This window comes from Adiantum capillus-veneris, chromosome 21, assembly GCF_014529385.1.
Source record: "Adiantum capillus-veneris isolate H3 chromosome 21, ASM1452938v2, whole genome shotgun sequence".
Lineage (NCBI taxonomy): Eukaryota > Viridiplantae > Streptophyta > Polypodiopsida > Polypodiales > Pteridaceae > Adiantum > Adiantum capillus-veneris.
The window spans coordinates 141,827,524-141,852,026 of record NC_140951.1 but is presented as its reverse complement, the minus strand read 5'-3'; the positions used below and the strand labels follow the sequence as shown (position 1 = coordinate 141,852,026).

Below are 24,503 nucleotides of genomic sequence, written 5' to 3'. Positions count from 1 at the left end.
TAAAACAAAAGAGCATTTGAAGGGCGAAAAATGAGCCTTAGTTGCAACTTGGAAGGGAGGACAAGTAGGATTTACATTTTAGTCGGGGGTATCAATTTGTAAAAAATATCTTTTTTAAGTGGAATATAACGAGACTCTCTCTCTCTCTCTCTCTCTCTCTCTCTCTCTCTCTCTCTCTCTCTCTCTCTCTCTGTGTGTGTGTGTGTGTGTGTGCGCGCACGCGCACGCGCACGTGTTGAAGAGTGTGAGTACCACACCACTAGAGTGCTCAGTTTTTGGTCACATCCGAACTTGCTTCCCACACATTTTCAGCGTTAAGAAAAAATTGTCTTCAAAAGAAGAGTCCGAGATCAACCCTTCTAAACTTAGCTTAAACGTAGCTTAATGATCGATGGGTGACTCTCCCTCGCGCAGAGAGAGAGAGAGAGAGAGAGAGAGAGATCTATAAAAGCTGCAAGTGATCAGCAATGTCTCAATGTTTTCAACCCAACACAAGGATCCCTAGAAGAATACAGTCGAGGGGACAGAAGCAACAACCGCTCCGTAAGACGAGTAGAGTGGTAAATCTTCACTTCATTCTTCAGCAAGTGAGTATACTTTCGAGAGAAGATGCATGAGAAGATAATTATCCACTGAAGCTTGAACATATATCAGATATTCCATAAAAGTCCAAATAGCCTGCTCACCTGTGGCAACAACATCGACGGTACAAGTGAAAATTGGAAGTGAAAGTGTCAGACATTCTGTGCACTTATAGAACTTGGACAAGCCATAAGGTGCTCTAGCCTAGACATCAGGCTCTAACAACAGAAAATCATAGCACAAAGCTTAGAACAGTCTACGGCCAGCTCAAATCTGCACTAAGAGCTTCATTGGTTCTAAAATCCTGGTGTTCATACATCAAGTCTTGGGGATATATGAAAACATCACAATCCTTCTTCAAACAGCGGCCACCCCACCTGCTCTGCTCTTACATACAAGCAAAATGGTGAATTAACAAGTTTCTCTACACCTAGCAGCTGTGCACCCTACACACGGAACAAAGCTAGAGGAATAGAGAGAATATTTTTCTATACCTAATCATTCCAACTGCTTTTGTACTGACCAGTTTAAAGCAAATACTGGGTTTGAAAATTTGTTTTTGAATGAAGGCAAAAAGAGAAATTCGATGCAAATGCTAGACTGTACAATCTGGTTCCTTAAAAATAGAAAGCAGAGTTAAGACCTGTCCATACATCAACTTACTTTTCCTGGTCATGCTGACCTTCAAGAGAAGCCTGTATTGAAAGCTCAACACTCAAGCTGGCCGACCTTGTTTGGCAGGAGTCCATCCATAAGTACGAAGCAGACGAATCTGAACAAAGGATCAATATATAAGCAGTACAAGGGATGCAAGGACTAGTAGGGCTTCAACATGTACAGATGAGGTAAAAACTGTCCAAACCTGGGCAAATGCATAGATGGCCTTCACCACTCGTGCATAATCCGTGCCAACAGACTTAATTACAACTTCAGCTAGGAAAGTTCCCCAGAGTCTGGTGTATAGAACATCAATTAGTTTTCCAAAAGGACATTCTAAGCAACATCAGAAAAGGATCCACATTATGGAAGAGCATTGACAGAAAATAATTGTGATGATTGCAAGATGCTCCAAGTTAAATGCCTGACCACCACATTATACCTACACTTTCCACCTTATCTAACTCATTCATTAATGGCCATCTTTTCTCATACTCTTCTCCACCAGAGTAAGCTATGAGAGCAAAGCATGCATTGCAAAACTTTAAGAGTCGAACAAAGTAAGTTTTAACATCAAATCTTAGTTTACAACCTCTGTGCTGAGATATGTTTAATGCATACACGAAAGAAAAAAAGCGGCATAGGATATCAATTACACTTCAGCGAGACAAGTGCAAGATGCCATGTGTCTTAACAGCATGACTTAACGACGAAAGAGAGATCAAGAGTCACTTGGATAACTTCTAATGTAAAAGATTGTCTGAGAGACAACTATAAAACAAAGAATGAACGCACACAAAATATTCAATAACAGATCAAGTGCTAGGCAGCACCACTCTCTTCCAACTTGAAAAATGTTAGCTTGAAAATGCTAACAAATGTCAGTGGACATTTTTCGTCTTTGTCATTCCATGAGATTAAGGGTTTACAGTCACTTACAATGGCCCAAAGAGCATCGATGTTCTTTGCAAGGCGGCATAGCATGATGCAGCTCCAACAAGACCCTGAACAAAAAATCAACAACAAGCTCATCACTACTTTACTCTTGTTCCTAGAGCGCCTCACTATTGGAGCAACAATCACCTGCCGTGCTGCAAGCACTGCCACCCGTGCTTGTAAATTCACAGCTGCTGCTCGCCCACCCTTGAGATTACCAGCAAACTCAATCGCTGAGAACTCTATAGGTTATAACAGCCCAAGTATAACATGCCTCAGTCTAAAGAGAAATACGCACCTTTTTTACAACCTCCTTTGCGACTTGGTAGCGCGCCATTTCTACAAGGACTCTTCCTCCGATTCTTCTTGCAACCTAAGGGCATGTGTAGACAGGTATTCGAAAAGCCGGGCATTCGTGTTATGCATGAATGCCAATCCCCCCACACCTCTCTCTCTAGCTAGCCATCAGCTTCATTGCCCATGTTAGTAAGTAGATTCTCTTCAGGATTAAGGATTTTTCCTTCTTATGTTTTTCCAAGACGATTGTATCACATTTCATATGGTTGTAGAAAGTGGCTCGTTGTAAGAGAGGATAAGCACGCAAAGTATGTTCGGCTTGGAAGCAATGGTAGCACTGATTGTTCTTTCTCAGAACCTCTTGTTGCACGGAGATAAGATTTGATGGGAATGGGATCGTGCTAGCTAGGGCGGATGGAAGACAAACATTGTGCACACAAATGAGTGTGTGTAGGCTCTATAGATTATCACTCAAGGGAATTAGGTTCCAACATAAATTAACTTGGACTCATAAACACGATCTTGAGTAGTTTGCTAACTCATCACAAGCTCACCGTAAACAAGAGAGATATAATGCAAACATGGAATGAGTTTGTTTATTCATGAAATGAGCTTTGAGTAGCTTTACACCTTGCACCACTACATGTGGGATAATTCCACCTTTTCTCTCCTTGACTTATACTCTAGTGACTCTAGGACAAAGTCAGACCTTACAATCCTCCCCTTCAGGTTTGGACTAGGACAATACATTGAAGATTCTTTATCCACTAAGGATGACACGGTATCCACACACGATGTCGATACATATCCACTAAGGATGACAAAAGGAGTCCTCCCCTTGAAGTAGAGAGGCTACAACGTGATGAAGAAAGACAACACTCCAATCCAGGAGCACAGACAATATACATCCCCAATCCAGGAGACAAACAGCATAACACTCCAATCCACGAGCAAAATCCTGAAAAATGTCTACTTTGCTCTAATTCAAGAGCACCTTCGTCTTCTTCGATGATTTGTCTTCAACTACTTCATGGTCTTTGTCTTCTACCCGCACCTTGTTGGTGCCAATGATGTCGATGTCGTCATAGCTTTGTCTTGAGCCTATTTAAAAAAACAAGTGCAATGCAAAAATACTGATGCAAAAGAACTGTTGATGCGGATGCTAATGCTATTGCTGCCAAATGCTGCCTTGGAGCGGTCTTAGCACCTACAGCTTCTCCGTACAATAGCACAATGACATTATCCTCCTTAATGATGGATGTAGTGACATACATTGCAAGAAATTGTGCTTGGCTGCAAGATTTTCAATTTTAATGTGTTCTTTAAAATTTCCCCTCAATGTGAAATACCTCTTCACTCGAGGTGAGGTCACTCTTCACAAAAAAAGGTTGTCTTTTTTGATTGCTTGGAAGCCCACCTTGAAATTCCTTTTGGATTCCTTTTGAAGCTTTAAAGGCTTTGGATTATTCGCCTTTGTAAGCTCAAGAGAAGTTCTTGAATAGCTTTGATAAAGAGAATGCTTAGGGTTCCTCTACTTTCAATGCTTATTACAGGTGTACAAATGCTACAGAGCTCGTGAGAGCAGGCCCTTATGGCTTAAGGTATTGCAGCAGGCAGGAATAAGCCCTTAGCTTGGGGTTTGCCTCGGTGCAACAGGTGCGCGAGAAGGCGGGCTTACAAGCAGGCAGGGGGTAGTCCACCGGGCAGGCGCGGGAGCGGTCCCTTGCGGACCCAACAAGACTTTGCAGTGGATTTTACCACCACAGTGGAGTCTGCCCGTGGAGGAAAAAAGCGCCGCAATGCGTGAATTACCGCCGGCAAACCCGATCGGTGTTTCGTAGCTCGATTGAGTTGATTTTTCGCGTCTGCTTGCTCTCCTCCAAAATAGGCAACCCAAATCGAGCACGGGACTACGTCCACACCCCAAATTAGAGTCAATGCTCTGAGCCACAAGGCCTTGCCACTTTCCTTGTATAGGAAAGCCAAAAAAATATATATATGCTCGTTAGGCAGACCCTTCTACAAACATACACACCCAATAATGTCACATGCACATCTAACCCTATGTGCATGTGGACAAGCTATCATAGGTCTAGGGTTCAGGTCAGCCTAGGAAGTGTTTTGACAACTTTATCAGCCTGTAAGCAGGCCGTGCATGTCCAGGCACTTAGAGTAAGTTGCATATCCTCTGATTGCACATCCAATACCACCCAACATATGCATTGTCCAATGCAGAAGGACCAAATCCCGGCCAGTTTGGGGACAGAGCATTTTACAGAGAATTTGGCAATTTTATTATATTTTTAAGAATTTCCAAGGTCATGGGCTATAGGGGAGCTTGCTCGACCCAGCTTCCAACAGCTATATAGGCAGACAGGGGGCGCTCATTATCAACAAAAAAAGCTCGGGCACTTGCAATGCAACTTCTCAAAAAGACAGGCAAAAGACTCCTTAGCGTTTTAAGCCAACAGAAGCAGCCAGCGTTTTGGGATTCCAATCCTTAGCGTTTTTTGCAGCAAAACCTCCCTAGCGTTTCCACCAACAGCAGATCATCCTAGCGTTTTCAGTTACAGATCAGGCCTAGCGTTTTCCAGATTTCCAACGCTAGATCAGCCAAGACCATTAGCGTTTTCAGTTTTCAGCACTTAGCCTTTGCACATCTAGCCCCTAGCCTCACAGATCTCACCTACCCACAGCACGTTTACAGTTTCAGCCCGCTGTTTTCAAATTTCAGCATCTGCGTTTTTAGCACATCGTCGTCGAGTCGTCGTCATCGCCATCCTCGCCGACACAGTGTCAATAATCAACGGGAAGTTAGCGTTTTGCAGATTCCGCCCTAGCGTTTTCAGTTTCAGCCGTCCTCGTTGTCGTTATCATTGTCATCGACATCGTCGGCAAGTCCATTGCATTTAAACACCATTGTACCAGATTTGTGCAATCTATATAGCATAGACCTCTCTCGCCATAGAGAGGGGGGCCCTTGGAGGAGGGGTTTGAGAACCGACTGGTGTCGTATTCTTCTCTCTCTTTCTCTCGTCTCAGCACATTCATTCACAGTAGCATTCACTTGTTTGTGATCACCGCACTCTCTCTCTAATGGAACGGAAGGCTCTCCCTTCCGTAAGTAAAAGGAACCCTTGAGCACAATTCGGAGCACTCATCCTGAGCAATATCAACATTCACTTCCGCTGCACCTTACAAATAAAGGGGGGTAATGATTTTACTTAAGCGCGGGGGTTAAAGGCTCGACTTCAACAGTGAATGCACACACACAATGCTCACACACACCTATGATTGGAATTTCAATTGAATGGGCATATGGTGTCGGAATGGGGCAATCGAGGGCTCTATGGAGAGCTTGTGTAACGCTTCTAGTTGTTGATCGTTCATTAACTACCTTAACTCATGATTAAGACTTAAGAAACTTGAACTGTACTCAAAAACAAGACTCGAAAGACTCTGGGTTGATTGATTGAATGTGTGATACAAGGGCTTCTTATATAGGAGACGAAGAGACACAAATGAAAAGACACGTCTCCTGGTGAAAAGACATGACTTTAAACGTAAAGACACATCCTTTCGGCGAAGAGCTGCAACCATTGGGCGAAGAGTCGCAACCGTAGAGCGAAGGGGTGTGACCAGTCGTCGAAGGTGTCACGTGACACATCCAACTCTATGTGTCCGTGGACAAGCTACAGCATGACCAGGGTTCAAATTAGTCAAGTCAGTCTAGAATAGGAAGTGATCTGGCACTTTTGTGAGTCTATTTACAGACCGTGCATGTCCATATAAGGTTGTATATAAGCAAACCTAGCGCTAGCAATTTCTGGCAGCAGAGGCAGCAGGAGCACGCTCAACAAGCAACTTCTCAACAGAACCCAAGAGGCCTAGCGTTTTGGCTCCACAGCATAAACCTAGCATTTTTGGACCAGATCAGCCAACGTTTTTGGATCAAGACAAGCAGCCTGGCGTTTTTGCACAGTAGATCAGCCCCGGCAGCAGCAAGACAGCAGAAACCCTAGCGTTTTTGCAACAGAAGACAAGTCAGCCCCTAGCGTTTTTGGATCAGGCCCCCACCTCAGCGTTTTGCAGATTCATCGCGACAAGACCCAAGAAGCATCAGCGTTTTCAGTTTTCAGCAGTCAGACTCCGCAGTAGAACCCCCGAACCTCGCAGATCTCACCTTCCCGCAGCAAGGTTTACAGTTTCAGCCCGGAAAACGCAGATTTCAGCATCTGCGTTTTCAGCTCGTCGTCGTCGCATAGTTGTCATCGCCGTTGCCACCGACATAGAGTCAAAATTCAGCAGATAAAGATTTGCAGATTTCAGCCCTTAGCATTTTCACTTTTCAGCCCGTCTCGTCGTCGTCCTCATCGTCGTCGCCATCGTCGGCAAGTCCAAGCATTGTAGAGATTTGTGCAATCATAAGTAGACCGCTCTCGCCATAGAGAGTGGGGCCTTCGAAGGAGGGTTTGACAACATTCTGGTGTCGTATTTTCTTCTCTCTCTATCTCTCACTCTTAGCACCTTCATTCACAGTGTTCACCACTTTGTTTGTGTCCATTGCACTCTCTCACTAAAGGAACGGAAGGCTCTCCCTTCCGTAAGTAAAAGGAACCCTTGAGCACAGTTCGGAGCACTCATCTTAAGCAAAGTTCAACATTCACTTCCGTAGCACCTTACATTGGTATCAGAGCTTTGGCAGTGTTTTGTATCACTCAAGGAAAGAACCACAAGAATCACACAAAAAAAATTTGCTTGTTACGGTCGCACGCAAACCAAGTTCTCTTAGGCATGTCGATTCCTGATTGTGTTCTTGAAGAGTGACAGGAAACCCAAGAAAGAAGGGCTTGTCCAACCTCCCCTTGTGCCTCTTTTCACTCATTGAGAGCGGACCATGCACTTAGCGGCCGGCCAATCGACATGAGGTGGGAAAAAGCAACCTTGGTGTAAGCACAAGGCCGCCAAGGGGTGCGCCCGCGGAAAAGAGTAGAACTCGGGTGAAGAGGAGATCCTTCTCTAGCACAGATTGCAAGCGAAACAAGAACCTCAAGACTCTCAAGAACCCCAAGAACCAAGACCCCCAAGAACCCAAGTTCCTTGTGGACTTAAGAACCCAAGACCCACAAGAAACCAAGTTCCTTGTGAACTTAAGAACCCAAGACTTCAATGGATGGTCATCACTCGAAGCGGAATGGATACTTCGCTTGGAGGTGATGAGCATGAGAGAGGCGAAGAAGAATTTTCCCCACCAGGAGGTTTTTCTGACCCTTCCCCTTGCCCATCTACGCCAAGGATTGCACCAGATCCTATGGAGGCTTGGTGCAAGACAATGACGGACATGATGACAACGTGGCACGAAGCAAGAATGGCAGCCATGGAGCGTGAGCGCGAGCAATTACCCTTGGAGGCCAAAGAATTTGATCGCAAGTACGCAGAAAGAAAAACAGAATCGGATCGCAAAAACGTTGTTCATTCTTCCTCTCTCTTTTCTAATGTGCAGGCAAAGATTGAAGAGATTCGGGGAAAGGAGACTCTCTTAGTCTCTTCTTCTCCAAAGCACGACACACATGATTTGGTTGATAATGACAAGCATGATGAATTGCATGATAATGATAAGCATGATGATTTGCATGATCAAGATGTGGTTTCTCCCAAGCATGATGATTTGCATGAAGATGATGTGATTGTTCACAAGGATGATGTCTTAGTTGATACTTTCTCTAGTGAAGCTAACCTCATTGCAGAGACGACCAATCACGAAGCACCGATCTTGGCTCTCGAGTCAAGGTCCAAAGATTTCCCTCAGGAAGAACCGATCTTAGCTCTCGAGCCTAGGTCCAAAGAACCCTCACAGGAAGTACTATGTGTTCGCATGATTAGTCAGCACGCATGTTTCATTTGTGATCGTTTCCTGTATTTTAGCCAGCGTCTTTATGTGATCCCTTTTCCTAGGCATGACATATTATACGTTGAGCACCTTTCACTCATGGATGAGCACAAATGTATGCGGATTACTCATGAAAAGCTGAAAAGTATGCATTCAAGAAAGTCACATTCCATGTCTCTTCCTTGGCATGACACAGTATCCGAAAGAGCACAAGAAGGATTGAGCATCAAGCATCGGCATTTCCATTGTGTATTGCCACAGTTGATTGATTTAGATCAGAAAGTTAAGATTCGGCCCCATTGTTTGCGTGTGTTTGATGAACAGTTTGGCACTCCGTCTCTATGTTCATCTCCATTGCATGCACATTTGTTCGAAAGAATAGTCTTTTTCTAGTCACTTTACATGGAATGGGTATGTTCATCTTTTTGTGTTGGAAGTGGTTTCAGGAATTTTCAGCCATGGAGATTCTTGAAGAAGGAAGAAGCATGACTCTAGACGAAGTTGAAGCATTAAAGGAGCCACAGAAGACTTTGTGTCGCTTTCAGCCCGGCCCAAAAAAGCAAGCATTTGCAAACCTTTATGAAGTTCAAGTATCGCACGATCCACGCATCAAATGGGCCAACGAAGAGTCCTTTCCAGGATTCCGGATGCTATTGACGATCTCCTTCGACGCCATATAGTTAGGTACCAATACCTCACTTTGAAAAGGAGGGGATGTCACGTGACACATCCAACCCTATGTGTCCGTGGACAAGCTACAGCATGACCAAGGTTCAGTTCATTCAAGTCTGTCTAGAATAGGAAGTGATCTGGCACTTTTGTGAGTCTGTTCCCAAACCGTGCATGACCAATCACTTAGATTGATGCATATCCTCCGGTTGCACACAGCATGATCATAAGCATTCCCATCAAAATCCATCAGGGGAATTTTCCAGTGCATTAAACCTATTTTCCCTATTTTGATATTTTTCACTTATTTATTAAGTGACTTTTGTTGAAAAGTAGGTAGGGCAATTTTGGTAAGTTTATATATAAGCAAACCTAGCGCTAGCAATTTCTGGCAGAAGAGGCAGCAGGAGCAAGAGCAGGAGCACTCGCTCAACACGCAGCTTCTCAGCAGAACCCAAGAGGCCTAGCGATTTGGCTCCATAGCATAAACCTAGCGTTTTTGGACCAGATTAGCCAACGTTTTTGGATCAAGACAAGTAGCCTGGCGTTTTTGCACAGCAGATCAGCCCCGACAGCAGCAAGACAACAGAAACCCTAGCGTTCTTGCAACAAAAGACAATTCAGCCCCTAGCGTTTTTGGATCAGGCAGAAACCTCAACGTTTTGCAGATTCATCGCAACAAGACCCAAGGAGCATCAGCGTTTTCAGTTTTCAGCAGTCAGACTCCGCAGTAGAACCCCCTAACCTCGCAGATCTCACCACCCAGCAGTTCCTCGCCGCACGGTCAGATTCCGCAAGGTTTACAGTTTCAGCCCGGAAAACGCAGATTTCAGCATCTGTGTTTTCAACGCATCGTTGCGTCGTCGTCATCGATATAGAGTCAGAATTCAGCAGATAAAGATTTGCAGATTTCAGCCCTTAGCATTTTCACTTTTCAGCCAGTCTCGTCATCGTCGACATCGTCGGCAAGTCCAAGCATTGTAGAGATTTGTGCAATCATAAGTAGACCGCTCTCGCCATAGAGAGTGGGGTCTTCGGAGGAGGGTTTGACAACATTCTGGTGTCGTATTCTCTTCTCTCTCTATCTCTCAGTCTCAGCACCTTCATTCACAATGTTCACCACTTTGTTTGTGTCCATTGCACTCTCTCACTAAAGGAACGGAAGGCTCTCCCTTCCGTAAGTAAAAGGAACCAATGTGCACATTTCGGAGCACTCATCTTGAGCAAAGGTCAACATTCACTTCCGCTGCACCTTACAGAAGGAGTGTGGCTTTTGGCAAAGAGATACGTCTTTTAGGCAAAGGGGTGTGACCATCCAAGCGTAGGGGTTCTCCTTGGCACGGCACTTCGCGTATCTGCAACTACGAGTAGATGTAATATTGTTAACATAGTCACAATCTTGACATTCCCTCCCATTTAAAATAAGAGCCCGTGTCAAAGAAATGACTCAGATGTTGATAGAACTCTAGAAAAGCATTGAATCTTTGAAAATCTTCAATCTTTAAGTTATCGGAAACCTTTGTCTTGAACCTTTGCTTCTTGCGAAACCTTTTTGCTTTTACTGTTAAATCCCATGTCATTGCATTGTTCAAATTCTTTTGAGAAGAATCTGGTTTAATCAGGTTGACTGCAACAAGAGATTGATCTTCAGAATCCTTCATGCGACGTAAGTTTTCTGGTTTAAGATCTTCTGATAACTGCGAAACATTTGGTGAAGAGGAAATCTTCTCAAGGCACTCTTCAGATGGGGTAGCTTCAACTTTAGTAATTACCGGAGAGGATTTTGTCTTGAGAGTGTAATCATCGTCTAATAATGAATCCCAAAATTCTTCAGTCATTTTCAGAAACTGCCACTTCATGACTTGCAATTGGCACATCATCATCCAGCAAAGAATCAAAGAAAGCATAGTCGTCTTCAGACTCAAAATCTGCAACCATGTCCTTATCTCTGTCTGGTAACAAAGTATCACTTGGAAACACTTCTTCATTAATAATAATTTATGCATCTACATCGGAAATTATATTCGTTTCATAATCCACTGTGTCATGTTGTTTGACTTGTACACGTGAGGCTTGAATCACTCGTTCCGCATGATAAAGCCCATGTCAAACCAGTTCGCATCCATCTTTGAACAAAGTGATAGTATGATCTCCAAAGCTAATTGCTGGATCATATTGGAATAACCATTGCTGACCAAGAATCATGTCGTAGTAAGATAAAGGCATGACCTCGAAATCCAGTTGATCTGCATAAGTTTGAATCTCGAATTGCAATTGTCGAACTGTCTCATCACAAATTAAAATTGATCCATCTGCTAATTCCACATTACATAAGTGAGATGTCTTTTGAGTTGGTAAGCCAAGCTGTCGAACTATCTGAGTGCTGACAAAATTATTCGAGCATCCACTGTCCACCAAAATATTGATGGAGCGACCATTGATAGTTCCAAGAAGGCTCAAAACTTGCTTTGAGAGAGGCTCCAAAACTGAAGAATTGCATTGAGCATGCTTCATAAGAATAGTCGTATCCTTTGAGACACGAATTGACCACAGATTTTCTTTTATCCTTAGCAGAATCTGGTTGTTCCGAATTCAATGATGTTTCCGCGTTGGAATTTCTTTTCAATTAGACGGATTTGGTCTCTTTGGACATTGATACCATCTATGGTCACCACCGCAAATTGTACATAATCCTTCTTTCTTTGAAGTCGAAGATGCATTTGACGAAGAGCCTTGCTGAGTATTGGAATGCCGATCTTGAGAAAAATCACGTCCTTTACCACGATCAAGTGAAGGAACATTTGAGGAAGATCTGCATTAAGACTGTCGATCTTGAGAGTAGAACCTTGAAGTTGAATAAAGTGTTGTGGCTTGCTGTCTGAATTGAGATTGATATTGTTGACTTTTGGCTATAGCTATCGCGCTGTGAAAAGCGAGCGTATTTAAAGATCTATCACCGGGGAGAAGATTCCGTGTACGGCGCCAATTATCGCCAAGACGCTCCACATAGGCAATTGCGACATCCAAGGTGGTAGGGTTGTATTTATGCACATCGTCCTTCAAGTTGGGTCGATAAAGCTGTGAAGTTTATCAGAGGGACTAAGGGTCTCTATCTCCAGAGTTAGCCTTTGGAACTCTGAGATGTACGCGGCCAAGGAACCTATCTGGCTCAGGCAGCGAAGAGATGACCAGGTATGAAAATCCGCATTGGCAAGCTCGAACGCCTTGCAAATAGCACGCCGGAATTTATCCCAAGAAGGTGTGTGTTTACCATCAACAACCCGTCGTTGCTACCAAAGAAATGTTGTATCCTTGAGCAGAAAACTAGCAAGTGCAACTTTTTTATTTTCGACTAAGTCAGTGTTGGACAAGTAGACCTCCATTTTGAACAGACATTGGTCCAACACGCGCTCGTCGCGACGACCATAATAAGACTCGGGCAGTTTAACATCAAGCCTCTTCTTTTGTACAGCATTAAAAATTTTATGAAGTAATTGAAGTTCACGATTGTCTACCTCTTCAAGTGGATCTGGTTCGTTCGGTTCGTCCACTGAAGCTTCAGAAGGTGTGGAAGATGCTGCATGTGAAGTTTGAGAGGCAACACGACGACTTCAAGAAGTGTTTTGCGTCTGCATCTGATCCAAGCGAGTGTGTAGTGATGCGAGGCTTGTGGAAAGTGTGGCCATCTGCTCCTTGATACGAGTAAGGGCATCATCAAATTGACCACCTCCGTCCTGAGAATTCGGCATGGTTACTAAGCCTCAAAGGGAATAACGAACTGGTGCAAATTCTGGGAACAAGTTCTGGGACGGGTACTCCAGGAGCGGAAATTATATTTAGAACGGGTTCTGGCTCTGGGGGTCGGGTAATAATCTCGGGTTCTGGAGTATCAGATATGAAGATCACTTCACGTTCCGGCAAAATTTCTTCAGGAAGCTCGTCTATGGACAAGAGAAATGGGACCGGGATATGGAAGTCGTCTTCGGCTATGACGGTAAAAAATCTCTCGCGCTCACAGTGCACACAAGGCCAGCACGGGAGAGTGGAAGAGAGGGTAACGCCGGCTGTAAACGGATGCTGGAGTTCATTTTAATCGGGTGGGTTTTTTTTAAGGTTAGTTTTTTGGGGGTTTTAATTTGTCAAGTGAATGAGTCCACATGGGTTTTTTTAAAAAATTGGGGCACACCAACCAATTTGGGCGGTCACTTAAGCATACAAACTTTGGGCTGTTTTTTTCTTAATGGTTCAATAAGTTAGCACTGCTGGGATGAAACGTCAAAACAGCCAGCGCAAGAGGTTCAGCGCAAGGAAATTCAGCAGCCAGGGAGCGGGGAAATTCAGCAGCCAACGAAGAGTTGCGTGACGAGTGCCATTGTTTGGGAAGGGGTGCGAGCACTCAAGAAGAGGCACCCGCAGACATCGCTAGTAAAAGGGGGTGACCCTTGGGGAAGGCTGCACCACTTCAAGCAGAAGGGAAGAAGAAGCACAGCATGAATGGTAGCCGGTGAAGAGGCACGGATGGCTACCAAGAGGCACATCCCAATGAAGAGGTGCATCGCGAGGCTTCCATCAAGAAATTTCAGCACGCACATCGGGTACGCCGTCCCTGCGTATATCTGTATTATGTATGTATTACAGATAGGTAGGGTAAGAGTTACCTCATGCTCGTGTAGAGGTGTGTATACCACCTTTTTGCTCTAATACCACTGTAAGGATTCTAGTAGCTAATCCTTCATTAATTACTGAAACTGATGATTAAGACTTAAGAAACTTGAATTGTACTCAGAAACAAGACTCAGAATACTTTGTGTTGATTGATTGAATGTGTGATACAAGGGCTCCTTATATAGGAGACGAAGAGACACAAATAAAAAGACACCTCTCTTGGTGAAGAAACATGACTTTAGACGTAAAGACACATCCTTTCGACGAAGAGCTGCAACCATTGGGCGAAGAGTCGCAACCGTAGAGCGAAGGGGTGTGACTAGTTGTCGAAGGAGTGTGGCTTTTGGCGAAGAGATACGTCTTTTGAGCGAAGGGGTGTGACCATCCAAGCGTAGGGGTTCTCCTTGGCATGGCAATTCGCGTATCTGCAACTAGGAGTAGATGTAATACTGTTAACATAGTCACAATGGTGACAACTTGCGAGGAGAGCTTCGGGATTATGTGACCAATGCAAGGAGAAAAAGAACTCAATGATATTAATTGAAGATGCAAATTAGCAAGAAATCGACACAAAATGGGTTCTAAGTGTAAACAAAAAAGATCCTGATCCTCTCCCTAATCAAGCCTACCTAGCCATGGAGGGTAGTGGCCTCTTGGGTGTGCCGACGCCATGCCCACACATAGGTAGATTAGGGCTTAATTAGTGAGGGATGCAACTAGTTATGGAAAATGCCAATGGACAGTAACGATAATTAAGAAATAATAATCCCTCTAATGGAGATGCTAATCATTAACACACAAATGCATAATAACAAGCCTAGCTAGCATAACCGGGGGCTTTGATACCACTTGATGGGAATGGGATCGTGCTAGCTAAAACATCGTGCACACAAGTGAGTGTGTGTAGGCTAGACTATCACTCAAGTGAATTAGGTTCCAAGATAAATTAACTTGGACTCATAAACAAGATCTTGAGTAGTTTGTTAACCCATCACAAGCTCACAATAAATAAGAGAGATGTAATGCAAACATGGAATGAGTCTGTTTATTCATGAAATGAGCTTTAAGTAGCTCTACAGCCTTGCACCACTACATGTGGGATAATTCCACCGTTTCTCTTGACTCATACTCTACTGACTCTAGGACAACGCTCAGACCTTACAAAGATTTAAGTTCTGAAACGCTTGCACATTGGTTTAGGGAGGTTCAAATGGTGTATCTATGAATCATGTGGTAGTGGAGGGTTGAGAGGTGTTCTTGATGATGTATTTCTCAAAAACAAAACAAAGTTTTCCTTCCACCATGTGGTCCATATGCTCTTTGCATGGAGGAAACTGAAGTCGCGGAGCGGAGCATGGGTCGACTCTCTCTCTCACACACACACACAGTGAGCTTACACAATACACAGTACGCAGAGATCTGTTAGAAGGGTTATCTCCCAAATCCTTAGTATTCACAAAGAATATGTTAGTATATACAAAGAGTTAGAGGTAAGTGAGTTAGGCGGGCGGCCGGCCATATCAGCATAAGAGGCCACTTGGGCTTTAATCCCAACAACCTCCCACTTAAAGTCCAATGTGGCACTTTAAGTAACTGTAAATCTATGAACATAAATGTACAAAGATTTACATGGCTGCCATCTATCCAATGCCCAATAACTCACGACAATGCACAAAGCCCTCTCTTGGAAGTCCCTTTGTGAGTAGATCAGCAGGATTGTCCTTGGTGTGGATCTTCAGCAGTTGTATCTGCTTGTCTTCAAGTACTTCCCTAATGAAGTGATACTTCACATCAATATGCTTAGTCTTCGAATGGAACACTGGATTCTTTGCCAATTGTATAGCACTTTGACTATCACAATATAACTCTGGCATATCTGCATTGATTCCCAAGTCTGCAACCAATCTACCAAGCCAAATAGCTTCTTTGCATGCCTCATTTGCTGCAACATACTCAGCTTCTGTAGTAGACTGCGTAACACAATCTTGTAATCGAGATCGCCATGATATGGCACCTCCAGCCAATGTAAAGACATAGCCTGATGTAGATCTCCTCTTATCCAAGTCTCCTGCATAATCTGAGTCAGTGTATCCTCTGACACTCAAATCCTGACTACCATAGCATATGCGCATACTCTTTGTATGTTTTAAGTATCTCATGATACCTTTCACTGCCTCCCAATGTTTCTTGCCGGGATTTGACATATATCTGCTAACCACTCCCACTGCAAATGCAATATCCGGACGTGTAGCAATCATTGCATACATCAAACTACCCACTGCAGACGCATATGGAATCTTATTCATTTCAGCCTTTTCTTCCTCAGACACAGGACAATCTTGTTTGCTAAGTTTCACATATGGTGGCAATGGAACACTCAATGCCTTTCCCTTCTCCATATTGAAACGTTGCAAAACCTTGTCAATATACTCTGTTTGAGATAACCAAATCAACTTCTTTGATCTGTCTCTCTCAATGCGCATACCAAGTATATGACTTGCCTCACCCATGTCTTTCATGTCAAACGATTTTGCCATCTTTGACTTCAAAGCTGAAATTTCTTCCAAGTGTTTGCCAGCAATCAACATGTCATCCACATACAAAATAAGGATCAGCCAACTGCCATCCTTAGCCTTCTTTGTATATAGACAGTGATCGAACTCACTACGTTTGTAGCCTTGAGAAAGCATAAACTGGTGGAACTTATGGTACCATGCCCTCGGTGATTGTTTTAAGCCATAAAGACTCTTTAACAACTGGCATACCAAATGTTCCATGCCTTTCTCAACAAACCCTTCTGGCTGCTGCATGTAAATTTCCACATCTAAATCACCATGCAAGAACGCTGTCTTGACATCCATTTGGTGCAACACCAAATCCAATATAGCAACCAATGCAAGAAAGCATCTCAATGTAGTCATCTTGACCACTGGAGAGAAGACTTCATCAAAGTCAATGCCTTGTTCTTGCTTAAAGCCCTTGGCAACAAGCCTTGCTTTGTACTTTGGCTGACTATCATGAGCGGTGATCTTATACCTGTAAACCCATTTACAAGGTAGAGCCTTTTTGCCCTGTGGTAATTTAACCAACTTCCATGTCTGGTTTTTATGCAGAGCTGTCATCTCTGACTGCATGGCCAATTGCCATTTTTTCGAGTCAACCACTTGTAATGCTTCCTTGTAACAAGATGGTTCTCCGCAATCTGTGAGCATGACATAATTTAGAGATGGCACATAACGATCAGGTGGTTTGGAGACACGCTCAGAACGTCTCACCACAACTGATTCTGCCTCTCTAGCCACTATAGGCTGTTCCTGAGCCTGACCATGCTGTCTTGATGTGCTAGCACTAGGTCCATCTTCCCTGAAGACAACTCTTCTGATCTCCTCTGTCTTCTCTGGCTTAGCGTGAAACTTGGCTTCATTGAAATGCACATCATTGCTACGAATAAGCTTTCTGTACTCAGGATCCCAAAGCCGGTAACCCATCTCGCCCGATTCTCCGTAGCCAAGAAATATACACTTCTTGCTCTTTGGTTCTAACTTATTTCTGAACTCCTTAGGAATATGGCTATAAGCTTCACAACCAAAGACTCTGAGATGCTTATACGAAGGTGCCTTGCCTGTCCATAGCATCTCGGCCACTGCACTCTTATCCAGAACCCTACTAGGAGACCTGTTGATCAAATGGACTGCTGTAGCCACTGCTTCCGCCCAAAATCCATCAGGCAACTCAGCATTTGACAACATGCTTCTGACCTTCTCTTGTATGGTCCTATTCATACGTTCTGCAACCCCATTCTGTGAAGGATTATATGGTGCAGTAAGTTCCCGCTTAATCCCTTTTTCTTGACAAAAGTCTTGAAAAGCTTTGGAAACGTACTCTCCACCATTGTCAGTTCTCAAGCACTTCAGCTTCTGACCACTCTGATTCTCCACCAGCTGCAAGAATGTCTTAAAGACCTTGAGCACCTCATCCTTGTGCTTCAAGAAGTAAACCCATACTTTGCGAGAATAGTCATCTATGAATGTACAAAAGTACGCTGCTCCCCCTAGTGACAAACTAGGCATTGGTCCGCATAGGTCACTGTGTACAAGAGCTAACCGTTCGTCCCTACGATTCCTCTTTGATCTGTGCGGTTCCTGTGTTTGCTTACCATAAACACAATGCTCACAAAACTCGAAATCTTGAAATGAAAAGCCAGGCAAATAACCATAATGAGAAAGTATTTCCATTCCTCTTTTTGACATATGTCCCAACCTACGATGCCACAGTGACACACTTGGCTGCTCAATCACATTAATTACATGGTTTTTAACCTCTGAAACATGTAAAGTGTACAGAGTTCCTGACTTGCTGCCATGTGCTACAGTCATCGAACCTTTGGAGATCTTCCAAGCGCTGTTCCCAAAAACTGTCACATAACCCGCATCATCCAACTTCCCTGTACTAATCAAGCTCTTTCGGATTGCTGGAACATGTCTGACACTCTTGAGCCATAAAGAAGAGCCATTCTGAAACTTCAACTGCACATCTCCCACTCCAAGTATGTCACAAACCTGCTCATTGCCAAGTCTGACATAATCTTTAGTAGCCACATATGATGTAAACCACTCTTTGTGCGGAGAAACATGTAAAGATGCCCCTGAGTCGATAATCCAATCACTCATAGCATGTCCATCCTCTGCAGTCAAGAAAACAGAATCAAGATTGCTTGTAAGGAAGATGTCACCAGCTGCTATACCAGAATCACTGTCTGAACCAGATCCTGTGACATTCACCTCTTCAATCTTCACTGAACTCTTCTTTTCATCTTGCTCAGAACTCTTTGTTTTGCCTTTTTCTTGTTTCCACTTCGTACAGTCTCGCTTCATGTGACCCTTCTTGCCACAATGGTAGCATTCTATGTCATCCTTTGACTTCGAATCACGAGACTTACTTCGGTTTTGTACCTTCTTACCCTTCTTCTCTTTAAACTGTTGTCTCCCTCGAACGACCAAAGCGCTATTGCCTTTGCCTTTGTCAATGTTCTTCCTGTTCACTTCCTCTGTGAGCAAGCTGCCTTCTACATTGGCACTTGTAAGACCTTCTGGCGCGACAGAATTACTTAACGCTGTACGAAAAGTATCCCAACTGTCTGGCAAAGTGATTAAGAGAAACATAGCCTTCACTGAATCTGGAAAGACTATCTCTTGTGCTGTTAACTGGCTGAAAAGTGAGTGAAATTCATTCAGATGATTTGACATGGCTGTCCCTTCCTTCATCTTCAAATCCACCAATTTCTTGAGCCAGTAAATCTGAGAAGCAGCACTTTGTTTCTCGTACATATCACATAGCTTTTGCCATACGCCATACGCTGTAGTCTCTTCTGCTACGTTGAAGTAAACATTTTCTGCCAGTGTCAGCATGATTGTGGAACAAGCTAACTCGTCAAGCTCTTCCCACTCATCTTGAGCCATAAATTCTGGTCTCTCCCCTTTGAGCTTCAGTGGCTTCACTTGTTTTTTCTGCACCAAAACCTGCCAAATCTGCTTCTTCCAGAATGGAAAGTTTGTGCCATCCACCTTCTTTATGTTGTAAAGAGTCTCACTGTGAGAAGATGCCATATCTGCCAAACTGTTTACTCCTGAGAAAAATCCGGCAGAGTTTCCCCTGTAAACTGGCCTCTGGTCTATAGATGATGCTCTGAAGACGAATAAGTGATGTATGTCGATGTCGATATTGATGTCGACCACCTCCTGCTTGCCAATCTACACAAGACGGATTTCTTTGCGGCTGAAATCTATCTTCTGCTGTAGTGCTCAGAACGAAATTCTGAGGGCATAAACGGCTTCGAAAGGGGGGTAAAACCCCAGGTCACCTACTGGAAACGCTCCCGGAACGCCGAGTGTGAATTTTCGAACTCGGGATCCAGAATCTGCCGGAAAAGTGCGCGCGCGCGCGATTGCGCAAATCCGCACTGAACCAAGGCTCTGATACCAATTGAAGTCGCGGAGCGGAGCATGGGTCGACTCTCTCTCTCACACACACACACAGTGAGCTTACACAGTACACAGTACGCAGAGATCTGTTAGAAGGGTTATCTCCCAAATCCTTAGTATTCACAAAGAATATGTTAGTATATACAAAGAGTTAGAGGTAAGTGAGTTAGGCGGGCGGCCGGCCATATCAGCATAAGAGGCCACTTGGGCTTTAATCCCAACAGAAACTTGAACTTTCACATAGCAATCCTGAAGAGGAGAAGGAAATTCACAAGTGTTCTTCTCGCATTGGTCCTCCAAGGTACAATCTTTGAAGATTGAAGCCGGTGGATAGGCAACCCAGCCCAAAACTTCTAACTATAGTCATCCAAGGTCTCCTTTGGATACTTAGTCAATTGGTTCTAAGTAGAAGGATGGTGAGTTCAAAAACAGCGATGAGATAATTCTTTGCAAAAGCTAACTTGAACTATTGCCACATCTTGGGTGCATTGTGTTTTGCAATAAGAGCACTCCACCATTGCAAAGCATTGTCCTCCAGAAGTCTAGCAACTCTTCCAAGCTTGGAATCTTCAGTGTGAGAGCCGTTGTTGAAAACAACATTAAACTATTGAATAGACTGTAAAGTTTTAGGTCAATTCTTGACAACGGAGAAAGTGTCCAATTTGACAGTAGAGTTGCCATCTTTGAATGATGGTTAAAAATCATTCACTTGTCGGGGTAAGGTACATCCCAATGTATCATAAAGGCTTTGAAAATCACCTTCAACATATGGTGCATCATGTTCAGAAGAGACAGCCGATTGGAGCTTTTGTACCAAATCCACTAGAAGGTCTCGATCCATTAAAGTTGTCATGGGAATCTTGGGATTGAGAGGATTCAGAGAAGTTTCATTGGTTTCTTTTGCCAAAGTCAGATTAGGGTTTGCCTCCATCGTAGGTAAACATTTCTCTTGTGACTCTGTGAGAGCAAGAGAAAGGCTGAGCTCTAAAACCACTATAGCTTGTCGGCATGCCGACAAGAAAAACAATGATACGCCTTGAAAATAACTGAAAGAATAAATAACTACTAACTTTACTTGAGCAGATGCAGAAGAGGTATAGCTCCCCTTTAGAGAGCAATGGCCTTCAAGTCGAGCGCCCCTCGCAGTATTTCTTTATTTATTTGCAAAAGAGAGTTTATAACTTATTTGTGTCACCACACAAATAATCTGAGTACACCGGCACAGAGGCCTTTAACTTATAGGCACTCAAGTCCCAAAAAATAGCTTAAAAGCTTTGCTATTAAAAAGTTGTACATCAAAAGCATCTGTTATTAAAATCATAGTGTCACAAACTGCTGACGTGTCAAGCCATTGAAGAACGGAGCCAACCTGCAGATCCCAACCGAGGGGCCTAAACCCTAGAAGAAGCAGCCGAAGAAGCTTTACCAACTTGCAAAGTCTTGCCAAGTAGCCTATTGCTAAAGAGGAGTTCCCGCCAACTTATGGGACACCGTCCGATGGGGCCCAAAGTGACTAAAGACATTAAAACCGAGCAAGACACACACTCAGAAGAATGCGCAGCCAGCTGATGACGTGGCAGCTGCTGACGTGGCAGACCTGTACGGATTTCCGGATTCTGCGCTGACTGCTGATGTGGCACTTATACGGATTTCTGCGTTTTACGCTGACTGCTGATGTGGCAGATTGTACGGATTTCCACAGTTTGCACTGGCAGCTTTTGGGCAAGATGCTTTTTGGGACCAGATGCTTTTGAGTTTGAAGCTTTTCATGTAACTGCTTTTTAAGGCCAAGGGCCTCTAAATATGTGCAGAGGGCTCATACTCTGGCACTCTTCCGGGTGAAGGTGCAGAGCGTGAGTACCGGCATTGTACAAAGTTCAAGTAATATAAAGAAATACCGAAAGGGGCGCCAAGGTTTGGGGCCAGTGCTCTCTCAGGGTGGAGCTCCGCCACTCACCGTCTCGTGTCGTGCATCTCTTTCTGTTCAGTTGTTATTTGAAGTGCTTAGAGTTGTTCCGTTTGTTCTTTTCCATTGGCACGTGGTGCCCGTCCCGGTTACACATACCCCAAAAAAAGCTTTTGCTGCCACATCACCAAAATCCATAAACCTGCCACATCAGCTGCATCCATACAGCTCTCAAATCGTGGCAGATTTTGCACTGCAGCTTACGGGACCATGGACTTAGATTTGGGCAATGGATTGGAGCCATGTCACCAAAATCCATAACTGCCATATCAGCTGCATCCAACAGCCCTCAAATCGCTGCAGATTCTGTTTATGTTTGGTTGTAGCTTCATCATGTCAACAGCTTGCTACATTCTCCAGCGTATGGGAGATCTTCTTCATGGGGGAATTGAAGAGGAGAACACAAAGCAGGCAGTGCAAGACATATGAATTACAGGAGTCTTGAGATGCTACACGCTTTAGATGAGGCACGAGTAGAGGGGACCTCACTGGACAATACAGTCCCCCATTTGCATATGGTGGTCATCTACTTCGACAAGGGTCATGGCACCGTCTTGTCTTCTATAAGGGAGGGCATAGTGGCCCTATCCCACCATCGATCTTAGAGGAGGGCAGCACAGAGGCCTACACACTTGGGTTCAGAGAGGCAGCACATCTTATCACTTCTTTCACCATATCCCCACTACCCCTTGGAGCCAACCACGCATATCTTTCATTCATTCAATAGCACACCACCTAGATGCACACTATACATGACCATATATATCACACATGACCTCTCTAATGTTTACACCCAAGGACATCTACTAGTGTATATGGAGGCATCTACTAGTTGGACCCCTCGGCACCCTACTAGCACTCACCAGTCAGATTACCTCCATCTTACATACCTCAACTATTACCAGCTTCCCCACCACTCACACAGGAGGCACCGCCCCTTCTAGGACCATGCCCTAGAGCATATGATAGGATGATGAGTATAGACAGCTCCACATATAACTCCATGCACAACCTGCCTGGAAGAGATCACAGAAAGAAAGAAAAGATGATATTAACATCCTTTAGAGGGTAACTTGACCAATAAAAACATCTTGGGCATCAACGCCATAAAGGCCTAAGAAACAAAAAGGGAAATGCAATGCTTCTGGATAACATCTTAGGACTGCTAAGAGCGCCACGCTTGCAAAGAGATGAGAACTCCCATCCACCATAAGAAGCGACCTTCGAGGAGCCCCAAGAGCTAGAGTTGTATCACTTACTTAAGAGCAGAGATGTAGCCATAGCCTGTGTCAGCTAAAAGAACCTCGCCCACCCACCTCCATTGAGGTGGCATGACTATGTGTAGAGCATCTAACATGCACAAAGAGCCGTAGCCTGTGTCAGCTCAAAGAGGCTCGCCCGCCCACCTCCACTGAGGATCTACAGAGATGGCATAACTATGTGTAGAGCATCTACCATGCACTGGGCAATCACTGATACCAAAGCTCCCAGAGCCGCACCCAGTCACATCTACCGAACAATTGAGGAGAGGGGCCATACCTCGTGATCATACAAGGATGCAGAGTGATCACCTCATATATGCCTTGCCTCACTCTAGTGCCTGGCCCAGTAGATGTTATGCATGCCTCTTTACTTCCCTTCTCTTCGATTGTTGATGGCATGAAGGCAACGCGCCTCTCTCATCCCCTTCGTCAAAATAGTGGCGAAAGGCACACTCTCCTTCCCAATTCTTGGTGTTGAACAATAGGGCATGCATCTCTTCTTCCTCTTGAATGTTTCTCTAATGATAATGATGACCCGCTCTTTTCAACATTTTTGTTGATTGCCCTCATAAAGACTCTTTGCTCGTTCTGTTAGAAAGCTTTTGAAGCTAGAGCTAATTTCCTTCATGTGCTACATATGACACCTAATAGTGTAATGTCCCGAAACAACAGTATCTGATTTTTCCTGTGATAGCATAATAAAGCTTTGTTTCTTTCTGCTCTCTCTCTTATGTGCACCCGCACATTGGTCCACAAGGATACCATTGACACATTTCATCAATTACACACCGCGCATGGTACACACATACATCTTCAAACAAAAAAGGCAAAGCTCACCATTCTTTGGAGAAAAGATACCGAAAAGACACCTCCTCCCTGCAAACAGAGAATAAATACGACTTATTTTATCCCTTTTGATGACATATTTCAGAATTAAAAAAGATCTAGCAACATGAGGCGTTAATTCTGATATGCACAGACGAAACCCAAGCGATAGATTAGAAACGACTAATTATAAATAAGACCTTAAACAAACCTTTAGAAGGACCTTCAGGAACTCTGCACCGCCAAGCCTAAGAGCAACATGCAAATTTTTTGAGTACTGATCCATATGGTTCACTCTTTCTGCACTACCTGCAAGCTGATGCTTCCAAGGAGACTGCAAAGAAATGTTGGTCCGTTCCCTGCATATGGCAGACATATTGTAAGGACGCAAGTCTGAAGCCTCTTACGATTGTCTTTGCAGTCAACAACTTTCTTGAAACACAAACATGAAAATAAAATCAAGGAGAGACTGGGATACAGGTTTGCATCACCATTGCAAACAGAATCAAGGCACCAATGAGACAGCATAGAAGAGATCTGCCTGCATCAGAAGTATGATACTCTTTCATGACAATATGCCATTTAAACCATCTTCACAAAGCAGTTTCAGACATGTACCCTGCACACCTCCAAGTCCAGCTAAAAATAGCAGTTAACAGTGCCTACCAAGCATGCTGCAGCTCCGGCATGAACAGCCAGAAAGGTAGAACTTCCGAGCAAGATTCCAATCTTCAAAAAGATTACAGCACTATTGTACTTTTATTAATGCTTTC

At 43.9% G+C, this 24,503-nt stretch overlaps 1 protein-coding gene across 6 annotated transcripts in view; it reads right to left on the bottom strand.

The window, feature by feature from the left end:
• Window positions 1-272: 272 nt before the first annotated feature.
• LOC147431849 (uncharacterized) overlaps window positions 273-24,503 on the bottom strand; it is a 65,490-nt gene continuing 41,259 nt past the window's right edge. For 3 of the 6 annotated variants that reach the window (XM_086494314.1, XM_086494316.1, XM_086494317.1), the window contains 8 exons: window positions 23,942-24,089; window positions 23,743-23,781; window positions 2,474-2,548; window positions 2,323-2,382; window positions 2,179-2,243; window positions 1,445-1,535; window positions 1,246-1,354; window positions 273-686 (listed from right to left, as the gene is read on the bottom strand). In XM_086494314.1, the coding sequence (XP_086350440.1) occupies window positions 1,298-1,354; window positions 1,445-1,535; window positions 2,179-2,243; window positions 2,323-2,382; window positions 2,474-2,548; window positions 23,743-23,781; window positions 23,942-24,089 (535 nt within the window). In that variant the 3' untranslated portion in view covers window positions 273-686; window positions 1,246-1,297. Of the gene's footprint in view, window positions 687-1,245; window positions 1,355-1,444; window positions 1,536-2,178; window positions 2,244-2,322; window positions 2,386-2,473; window positions 2,549-23,742; window positions 23,782-23,941; window positions 24,090-24,503 lie in introns of those variants that run through there. The other 3 variants (XM_086494315.1, XM_086494319.1, XM_086494320.1) reach the window with 3 other exon arrangements.